At 49.0% G+C, this 11,343-nt stretch overlaps 1 protein-coding gene across 1 annotated transcript in view; it reads left to right on the top strand.

Moving 5' to 3' along the window:
• LOC129695080 (histone-lysine N-methyltransferase ASH1L-like) overlaps positions 1 to 10,197 on the top strand; it is a gene marked incomplete at its 5' end in the record, with an annotated part of 18,957 nt that extends 8,760 nt beyond the window's left edge. Inside the window, 3 exons of the mRNA XM_055631830.1 lie at positions 2,072 to 2,110; positions 7,478 to 7,824; positions 9,959 to 10,197. Of these exons, the coding sequence (XP_055487805.1) occupies positions 2,072 to 2,110; positions 7,478 to 7,824; positions 9,959 to 10,050 (478 nt within the window). The remainder of the gene's footprint in view (positions 1 to 2,071; positions 2,111 to 7,477; positions 7,825 to 9,958) is intronic.
• Positions 10,198 to 11,343: the final 1,146 nt, after the last annotated feature.

Below are 11,343 nucleotides of genomic sequence, written 5' to 3'. Positions count from 1 at the left end.
CTTTGCTCCTATACTCAACTCATCTTGTTATGAAGGCCATTCGTTTTCTTCACTGCCTGCTGTACCTGCATGCTTACTTTCATTGATTGATGTACAAGGACCCCCAGATCCCGTTGTACTTCCCCTTTTCCCAACTTGACGCCATTTAGATAGTAATCTACCTTCCTGTTTTTGCCACCAAAGTGCATAACCTCACATTTATCCACATTATACTGCATCTGCCAAACATTTGCCCACTCACCCAGCCTATCCAAGTCACCTTGCAGTCTCCTAGCATCCTCCTCACAGCTAACACTGCCCCCCAGCTTAGTGTCATCCGCAAACTTGGAGATATTGCCTTCAATTCCCTCATCCAGATCATTAATATATATTGTAAATAGCTGGGGTCCCAGCACTGAGCCTTGCGGTACCCCACTAGTCACTGCCTGCCATTGTGAAAAGGACCCGTTTACTCCTACTCTTTGCTTCCTGTTTGCCAGCCAGTTCTCTATCCACATCAATACTGAACCCCCAATGCCGTGTGCTTTAATAGCATCCTCCTCACAGTTCACACTGCCACCCAGCTTTGTGTCATCTGCAAATTTGCTAATGTTACTTTGAATCCCTTTATCTAAATCATTGATGTATGTTGTAAATAGCTGCGGGTCCCAGCACCGAGCCTTGCGGTACCCCACTAGTCACTGCCTGCCATCTTGAAAGGGACGGGTTGTTCAGGTTGGGCTGAAGGGCCTGTTTCCACACTGTGTGACTATGACTCTGAAACTGATGAGAGAACTGGCAGCTGACCAAGGCTAGTTGAGGTGCCAACACACTGTGGGGCCCACCGCCAAACTCCAGCGACTCCCTTTCCACCTTACTTTAGACTTTAGAGATACAGCACGGAAACAGGCCCTTCGGCCCATCGAGCCCGCCCGCACACTAACACTATCCCACACACACACTCACACACACACACACTTGGGACAACGTTACACCTAGCCCACACAGCCGTACGTCTTTGGAATGTGGGAGGAAACCGGAGCACCCACCCGCGGGGAGAGAACGTGCAAACTCCGCGCAGACAGCACCAAGTCAAGTCAAGTTTATTTGTCACATACACATACGAGATGTGCAGTGAAATGAAAGTGGCAATGCTCGCGGACTTTTGTGCAAAAAGACAAACAACAAAACAACCAAACAAATTATAAACACAATCATAACACACATATCCTTTTACATAATAAATAATGGAAGGAAAAACGTTCAGTAGAGTTAGTCCCTGGTGAGATAGGGGTTTACAGTGCGAATTGCCTCTGGGAAGAAACTCCTTCTCAACCTCTCCGTTCTCACCGCATGGCAACGGAGGCGTTTGCCTGACCGTAGCAGCTGGAACAGTCCGTTGCAGGGGTGGAAGGGGTCTCCCATGATTTTATTTGCTCTGGAGTTGCACCTCCTGTTGTATAGTTCCTGCAGGGGGGGGCGAGTGAAGTTCCCATAGTGCGTTTGTTCGGCCGAACGCACTACTCTCTGCAGAGCCTTCTTGTCCTTGGCAGAGCAATTCCCAAACCAGATGGTAATGTTCCCGGACAAGATGCTTTCCACCGCCGCTGTGTAGAAGCACTGGAGGATCCTCGGAGACACTCTGAATTTCCTCAATTGCCCGAGGTGGTAAAGGCGCTGCCTTGCCTTACTCACGAGTGCTGAGGCGTGTGATGCCCATGTCATATCCTCGGAGATGTGGACTCCCAGATATTTAAAACAGTTCACCCTATCCACAGGATCCCCATTTATCCTCAATGGAGTGTAGGTCCACACACACACACACCACCACACCCACACACACACACACACACCACCACACACACGCACACATCCACACACACACCCACACACACACACACACACACACACACACACACACACGCACACACACACGCACACACACACACACACACACGCACACACACACCCACACACACACACACACACACACACACACACACACACACACACCCACACACACACACACACACACACACACACACACACACACACACGCACTTGGCTGACTCATATTTCCCTTTCGTCTTAGGCTCTGCAGCCCTCCCAGCAATCCAAGCACTTCCAAGACGTAAGTAGCCAAACGATGACTGGGCCGATGCTGTGTATAGAAACATAGACATAGAAACATAGAAATTAGGTGCAGGAGTAGAGGCCATTCGGCCCTTCGAGCCTGCACCGCCATTCAATATGATCATGGCTGATCATCCAACTCAGTACCCCGTACCTGCCTTCTCTCCATACCCCCTGATCCCCTTAGCCACAAGGGCCACATCTAACTCCCTCTTAAATATAGCCAATGAACTGTGTGGCCTCAACTACCTTCTGTGGCAGAGAGTTCCAGAGATTCACCACTCTCTGCGTGAAAAAGTTCTTCTCATCTCGGTTTTAAAGGATTTCCCCCTTATCCTTAAGCTGTGACCCCTTGTCCTGGACTTCCCCAACATCGGGAACAATCTTCCTGCATCTAGCCTGTCCAACCCCTTAAGAATTTTGTAAGTTTCTATAAGATCCCTTCTCAATCTTCTAAATTGTAGAGAGTATAAACCAAGTCTATCCAGTCTTTCCTCATATGACAGTCCTGACATCCCAGGAATCGGTCTGGTATATGCTAGACAAGCTGAAGCTTAGGGCCTCGAGATCTAGTGGGGGCCCCAGGCCAAGGCGTTCAACTCTGGGTGGGGCCCCCCTCCTCCTCTCCCCTCCATCCCCCCCCCCCCCCCCCCCCCCCCCCCACTATCCATGTCCAGGCCTCACAAGTGGAACACCTTAGGGCTGGCCTCTCTTCATCTAAATCCGGCCCTGTGTGTGTTGCCAGCAAGGAACAAGCCAATTTCTTGTTTAGGATTCTAAATTAAAACAGTAGCCAATTTGACCATGATTGTCCTCAAGAGACAATCTTAACAGATTGTTTAAGAAGGAACTGCAGATGCTGGAAAAATCGAAGGGAGATTAAAATGCTGGAGAAACTCAGCGGGTGAGGCAGCATCTATGGAGCGAAGGAATAGGTGAGCGGGTCGAGACCCTTCTTCAGGATTGACGGTGGACAAAAATGCTGGAGAAGCTCAGCGGGTGAGGCAGCATCTATGGAGCGAAGGAATAGTGATGTTTCGTGTTCGTGTCGAGACGGGGAAGGGTCTCGACGCGAAACGTCACCTATTCCTTCGCTCCGTAGATGCTGCCTCACCCGCTGAGTTTCCAGAAGGGTCTCGACCCGAAACGTCACTATTCCTTCGCTCCAGAGATGCTGCCTCACCCGCTGAGTTTCTCCAGCTTTTGTATCTAAAAAATTGTCTTCTGCAGTGAGTGCAGCATAGGTTCATTCCCGGGATGGCGGGACTGTCATACGCTGAGAGAATGGAGCGGCTGGGCTTGTACGCTCTGGAGTTTAGAAGGATGAGAGGGCATCTCATTGAAACATAGAAGATTGTTAAGGGCTTGGACACGCTAGAGGCAGGAAACATGTTCCTGATGTTAGGGGGAGTCCAGAACCAGGGGCCACACACACACACAGTTTAAGAATAAGAGGTCGGCCATTTAGAACGGAGACGAGGAAACACTTTTTCTCACACAGAGAGTGGTGAGTCTGTGGAATTCTCTGCCTCCGAGGGCGGTGGAGGCCGGTTCTCTGGAGAGAATTCTTTCAAGAGAGAACTTAGATAGGGCTCTTAAAGATAGCGGAGTCACGGGAGAAGGCAGGAACGGGGTACTGATTGGGGATGATCAGCCGTGATCACATTGAATGGCGGTGAAGGGCTGAATGGCCTCCACTCCTGCACTATTGTCTATTGTGTCAATTCTGCAAACTGTATCAGTCCAATTTTTGAAATATAAACCAAAAATAGATTTACTAAAGTATTTACAATACAAAATAATACAAAGCAAATCCCACCAGCATAACATGAGGGAAATAAATCCTCTTCAGTATCAAATATTTGATTTGATTTTTTATAATGATTTTATTTATTAGTAGCGTACATTACAATAAGCTAAAACTAACATAACACATTTCCTGTACCATATTTTTTTAATATTTTTATTAGAAGTACAATTATGTACAGTAATATACATCATATATACCTTAGAACATTTGTTACATTACATTGTAATGTTAAAATTGTACAAGGCATTGGTGAGGCCAATTCTGGAGTATGGTGTACAATTTTGGTCGCCCAATTATACGAAGGATGTCAACAAAATAGAGAGAGTACAGAGGAGATTTACTAGAATGTTGCCTGGGTTTCAGCAACTAAGTTACAGAGAAAGGTTGAACAAGTTAGGTCTTTATTCTCTGGAGCGCAGAAGGTTAAGGAGGGACTTGATAGAGGTCTTTAAAATGATGAGAGGGATAGACAGAGTTGACGGGGACAAGCTTTTCCCACTGAGAGTGGGGAAGATTCAAACAAGAGGACATGACTTGAGAATTAAGGGACAGAAGTTTAGGGGTAACATGAGGGGGAACTTCTTTACTCAGAGAGTGGTAGCTGTGTGGAATGAGCTTCCAGTGGAAGTGGTGGAGGCAGGTTTGTTGGTATCATTTAAAACTAAATTGGATAGGCATATGGATGAGAAGGGAATGGAGGGTTATGGTATGAGAGCTTTACTCTCTAGAATTTAGGAGATTGAGAGGGGATCTTATAGAAACTTACAAAATTCTTAAGGGGTTGGACAGGCTAGACGCAGGAAGATTGTTCCCGATGTTGGGGTAGTCCAGGACAATGGGTCACAGCTTAAGGATAAGGGGGAAATCCTTTAAAACCGAGATGAGAAGAACTTTTTTCACACAGAGAGTGGTGAATCTCTGGAACTCTCTGCCACAGAGGGTAATTGAGGCCCAGTTCATTGGCTATATTTAAGAGTGAGTTAGATTAGATGTGGCTAAGGGGATTAGAGGGTATGGAGAGAAGGCAGGTACGGGATACTGAGTTGGATGATCAGCCATGATCATATTGAATGGCGGTGCAGGCTCGAAGGGCCGAATGGCCTACTCCTGCACCTAATTTCTATGTTTCTATGAGTGCAGGCAGGTGGGACTAAGGGGAAATAAGTTGTTGGGCACGGACTTGTAGGGCCGAGATGGCCTGTGTCCATGCGGTGATTGTTATGTGGTTATATATCTGATTACATTTGTTGCACCATTTCATTTTTTGCGCTTTAAGAACTAAAAGTAGTAAGGGAAGTGAGCAAGAGTCGTGCAGGTGCAGGAAAGTGTTGGGAGAAGAAAGCCCCTTAGGGAAGAAGTTAGAGAAAACATAGAAACATAGAAACTCATCTCAGTTTTAAAGGATTTCCCCTTTATCCTTAAGCTGTGACCCCTTGTCCTGGACTTCCCCAACATCGGGATCAATCTTCCTGCATCTAGCCTGTCCAACCCCTTAAGAATTTTGTAAGTTTCTATAAGATCCCCTCTCAATCTTCTAAATTCTAGAGAGTATAAACCAAGTCTATCTAGTCTTTCTTCATAAGACAGTCCTGACATCCCAGGAATCAGTCTGGTGAACCGTCTCTGCACTCCCTCTATGGCAATAATGTCCTTTCCTCAGATTTGGAGACCAAAACTGTACGCAATACTCCAGGTGTGGTCTCACCAAGACCCTGTACAACTGCAGTAGAACCTCTCTGCTCCTATACTCAAATCCTTTTGCAATGAAAGCTAACATACCATTCGCTTTCTTTACTGCCTGCTGCACCTGCATGCCTACTTTCAATGACTGGTGTACCATGACACCCAGGTCTCGCTGCATCTCCCCCTTTCCCAATCGGCCACCATTTAGATAATAATGGTGGAAGGAATGGAAGGAAGTAAAGAAAGAAAATAGACCCTAGAAAAAAAATAAATGTCTTGTTACAACACAAAACTCCGCAAAAAAGGATATACCAACGGTATTTTTTACCCCCCGTTACCAGATCCTGGCACCGTTTATTTTTTAAATTACTATTGCACCTTATGCTTGTAAGAGTTCCATAAATGCAGATCACGTCTTAATGAACTTTTCCCCAATGTCTCACCCATTTGTGATAAATGTCAGTCTCAAGAAGCTACTCTTTTTATTTTTTTGTATAAAACATTCTGGGACAAAATATTTGAAATCTTCACAAAATTATTTAAAATAAAACTTGTACCAAAAGCAGAATGGATTATTTTTGGAATAACGGAAGGTAGCCCCAAACTAAACGTGTTTCAAAAGACCCAACTTAATTACGAGCTAATAATGGGGAAAAAAGCTTACACTCAAATTCTGGAAACATAGAAATTAGGTGCAGGAGTAGGCCATTCGGCCCTTCGAGCCTGCACCACCATTCAATATGATCCTGGCTGATCATCCAACTCAGTATCCCATCCCTGCCTTCTCTCCATACCCTCTGATCCCCTTAGCCACAAGGGCCACATCTAACTCCCTCTTAAATATAGCCAATGAACTGTGTGGCCCCAACTACCCTCTGTGGCAGAGAATTTCACAGATTCACCACTCTCTGTGTGAAAAATGTTTTTCTCATCTCGGTTTTAAAGGATTTCCCCCTTATCCTTAAGCTGTGACCCCCTTGTCCTCGACTTCCCCAACATCGGGAACAATCTTCCTGCATCCAGCCTGTCCAACCCCTTAAGAATTTTGTACGTTTCTATAAGATCCCCCCTCAATCCTCTAAATTCTAGCGAGTACAAGCCGAGTCTATCCAGTCTTTCTTCATATGAAAGTCCTGACATCCCAGGAATCAGTCTGGTGAACCTTCTCTGCACTCCCTCTATGGCAAGAATGTCTTTCCTCAGATTAGGAGACCAAAACTGTACGCAATACTCCAGGTGTGGTCTCACCAAGACCCTGTACAACTGCAGTAGAACCTCCCTGCTGTTACCGACACGAAACGTCACCTATTCCTTCGCTCCATAGATGCTGCCTCACCCGTTGAGTTTCTCCAGCATCTTTGATTTTTCCAGCATCTGCAGTTCTTTCTTAAAATTTTTTTTAAACATTGGGATAGTCCCAGCCTGAACTGCCTCCTCCGGCAGCTCGTTCCATACACCCACCTCCCTCTGTGTGAAAAGGTTACCCCTCAGATTCCTATTCAATCTTTTCCCCTTCATCTTGAACCCATAGTCTGTCCTCTGGTCCTCGATTCCCCTATTTTCCATGTTTCTATGTCAATGTCGCCTATTCCTTCGCTCCATAGATGCTGCCTCACCCGCTGAGTTTCTCCAGCGTTTTTTGTCTACCTTTAAGAAACACAGTACATGGGTAGGACAGGTTTTGTAGAGATATGGGCCAAACGTGGGCTGGTGGGACTAATGTAGATGGGGCATGCGGGCAAGTTGGGCCTGATTCCTTGGAGTAACTCAGCGACTCATAAGGAACGCACGACTGTGGTGTGGTCGGTGTGGTCGTCCCGGAGAGATTCACGTGTGTTTCTCCTTTCCCTCCCGTCCCGGTGAAACGGGCAGGTCGTCCTGGAAGACGGAGCGGACAAAAGCGCACTGCAAGGAGGCGGTGGCGGTGGCGTCGGCAGCCGAAGAGGACCTGCCTCCCCCCATCATCGAGGACATGTCCACCGCCCTGGAGCAGCCGGCAGCCGAGATGCCGCACCTGGAGGAGCAGGAGAGCGAGGTCGCGGCAGCAGCAGCAGCAGCGGCGGCAGCACCGGGAGCAGCAGCAGCAGCCGGCGGCGGTGCAGCACCCAGCGCGGGGGCGGCCAAGCCCGACCTCAGCCCCGAGGAGAAGCAGCGGGTTCAGAGGGAGAAGCTCAACAAGATCCTGCTCAACCTCCTGGCCAAAATCCCCGGCAAGAACGGTGAGTCTTGTGGACCTGGGGAGGTGGAAGACCAGCCAAGCGCTCTAGATACCTGTTATATGATATGATATGCCATTTATTGTCACTATACATGTAAAATTAAATTAAAAGCTGCTCGTACACAGTGCATACAGTTAATTTATAAAAAACAAGAAACAGAAAACAAAAACAGAAGGGAGAAGGGAGAAGGGGGGGGGGGTAGGTGCACAATTCTGCGGCGCTATATACATAGAATAGAATAGAATAGTTTCTTTATTGTCATTGTAACATGAACCATGTACAACGAAATTTAAAATGTCAGCCAGTCAGTGCAGCATTCAAACATTTCTAAATATATACAGATGGAAGTCCGGGTGTTGGGCTGTGAAGTCAGTGCATGTGTGAATTTGAATTAAGAGTAGTTATAATTTTCGGAAAACAACTATTCGGAAAATACCTGCTGGATATCCACCACACAGGGGGAGGTAGATGTCCCATGGCCTTGCACCTTGACTATAGGAGCAAAGAGGTCCTTCTGCGGTTGTACAGGGCCCCAGTGAGACCACACCTGGAGTATTGTGTGCAGTTTTGGTCCCCTAATTTGAGGAAGGACATTCTTGCTATTGAGGGAGCCCAGCGTAGGTTCACCAGGTTAATTCCCGGGATGGCGGGACTGTCATATGCCGAGAGAATGGAGCGGCTGGGCTTGTACACTCTGTGGAGTTTAGAAGGATGAGAGGGTATTTCTCATTGAAACATATAAGATTATTAAGGTGTTTAAGAAGGAACTGTGCAGATGCTGGAAAATCGAAGGTACACAAAAAAAGTTGGAGAAACTCAGCGGGTGCAGCAGCATCTATGGAGCGAAGGAAATAGGCGACGTTTCGGGCCGAAACCCGGAAGGGGTTCGGCCCCGAAACGTTGCCTATTTCCGTCAGGATTTCGGGCCTGAAATTGCCTATTTCCTTCAGGGTTTCAGCCCCGAAACGTTGCCTATTTCCTTCGCTCCATAGATGCTGCTGCACCCGCTGAGTTTCTCAAGATTATTCAGATTCAGATTCAGATTCAATTTTAATTGTCATTGTCAGTGTACAGTACAGAGACAACGAAATGCATTAAGGGCTTGGACAGGCTAGAGGCAGGAAACATGTTCCCGATGTTGGGGGAGTCCAGAACCAGGGGCCACACACACACACACACAGTTTAAGAATAAGGGGTAAAAGCCATTTAGAACAGAGACGAGGAAACACTTTTTCTCACAGAGAGAGTTGTGAGTCTGTGGAATTCTCTGCCTCAGAGGGCGGTGGAGGCCGGTTCTCTGGAGAGAATTCTTTCAAGAGAGAGGCTCTTAAATGATAGCGGTCGGGGGGATATCGGCAGTTCTCTGGATGCATTGAATGGCAGAGTAGACTCGATGGGCTGAATGGCCTAATTCTACTCCTGTGTCTAATGCGAGCTTTATGCGCGGTTATTTTGAGCCGTCGATGCGGTGTGTGGCGGTGACCACAGCCCTTGTCTAACTCTCTCTCTCTCTCTCTCTCCCTCTCCCTCTCTCTCTCTCTCTCTCCATCCTCTCTCTCCCTCTCTCTCTCTCTACCCCTCTCTCCCTCTCTCTCTCTCTCTCTCTCTCTCTCTCTCTCTCTCTCTCTCTCTCCCCTCTCTATCTCTCTCTCTCTCTCTCTCTCTCTCTCTCTATCTATCTCTCTATCTCTCTCCCTCTCTCTCTCTCTCCATCTCTCTCTCTTTCTCTCTCTCTCCATCTCTCTCTCTATATCTCTCTCTCTCTCCCCCTCTCTCCCTCTCCCTCTCTCCTCTCTCTCTCTCTCTCTCTCTATCTCTCTCCCTCTCTATCTCTCTCTCTCTCTCTCTCTCTCTCTCTCTCTCTCCCTCCCCCTCTCCCTCTCTCTCTCTTTCTTCTCTCTCTCTCTATATCTCTCTCTCTCTCTCTCTCTCTCTCTCTCTCTCTCTCTCTATCTCTCCCTCCCCCTCTCCCTCTCTCTCTCTTCTCTCTTCTCTCTCCCTCTCTCTCTTTCTCTCTCCATCTCTCTCTCTATCACTCTCTCTCACTCCCTCCATCTCTCTCCTCTCTCTCTCTCCTCTCCTCTCCCCCTCTCTATCTCTCATCCCTCTCTCTCCCTCCCTCTCTGCACCCCAGCCATCGATGTGACGTACCTGCTGGAGGAAGGTTCCGGAAGACGTCTGCGCCGCCGCACCCTGCTCTTGACCGAGACCTGCTTCAGGAAGTGACCGCCCGGCCAGCCCGGCTAGACCGGCCTGACCCCCTCCCCCCACTCATCCCCCCACCGGGCAGGTGACACCGGTGCCCGTCTGTACGTCCGAACGACCCCGATCGATCGATCGATCAAGAGAGCGGGGGGGCGGAAGAAGAAGACCTCCCCCCCCCCACTGTCCTTCAACCCCAACCCACAACCCCCCCCTCAAAAAAAGGAGCGACTCTTCAACATCAACTATTAGCACTTGGAGAGAGAGATAGAGAGACAGAGAGAGAGGAGGGGGAGGGGGGAAGAGTCCGGTAAACTTGCAATGAACTTATAATATGTACAGCAGCCCCCCCCCCATATTAACTCAAGGGGGGGGGTCACGGTTAGCTCAACGGCCTTTTGGACTGAAACAGCCGGAAAAAACAACAAAAACACTGTTTAGGGTTGGGGGGGGGAGTTTACTGGAGTTTCCCCCCCCCCCCCCACCACCACCTCAGATTGGGGGAGGGGGAGGGGAGAGGCACGTCGACACGCGAGAAACGTCGGGAGATGAAGGGGGGGCCCCTACCCCCCCAGTTCGAGGACTCTGTAACCAGTGCGTCTCTGTCCCACCAGCGTGTTTGTCTGGAGTGTGTGTGTGTGTATATATGTATATGGAGACGGTAACGATGACAGCTGCCGGTGGGGTGGAGGGTCGGGGAAGGGGATCGAGGGGGATCGAGGGGGGAGGGGGCGATCGAGAGGCTCACAATCCACATCCACTTTTTTTTTCCCCCCCCATTTTGGCTTCAAAAACATTTTTTGTTTGCACTTGACCAGCTGTGACTATAAAAGGCGACCAGATTGATGCCCGGATTGAAGTCCAGCGCCGCCCGCCCGCACACCTACTCTCCCCCCCCCCACCCCCCCCCCCTCCCCCCCCCCCCCCCCTCCCCCACCGGCATCCCAGGACCCTGGGGAGAGAGAACACCACTAGATCGAGAGACAGGTTGATAGCACTTAATCCCACAGGAGAGGGGAGGGGGCACTTGTGTGTGTGTGTGTGTGGGGGGGGGGGTGTTCTTTTACCCACTCTTACATTGACCAGGGTGTGGGGGGGAGAGAAGGCCTGAGCTGGGAGGGGGGGGGTTTGTGCACAATGAGAGTTGGGGGGAACAGCAGCAAGGGTGGGAGGGAGGAAATACAGTCCATTGTAGCCTCTGGAGGGAGATCGAGGGGGGTGGGAGCAGGGCAGGTCCGTCAGCACTCACTGTAAATCGTACGGAGAGGGACAGCGTAGAGACAGGGGGCTGCGGCCCGCGCCAACCAGCGACCTCCC

This window comes from Leucoraja erinacea, unplaced genomic scaffold, assembly GCF_028641065.1.
Source record: "Leucoraja erinacea ecotype New England unplaced genomic scaffold, Leri_hhj_1 Leri_935S, whole genome shotgun sequence".
Classification (NCBI taxonomy): domain Eukaryota; kingdom Metazoa; phylum Chordata; class Chondrichthyes; order Rajiformes; family Rajidae; genus Leucoraja; species Leucoraja erinaceus.
The sequence above is the reverse complement of the archived record's forward strand: the minus strand, read 5'-3'. Positions and strand labels throughout refer to the sequence as shown.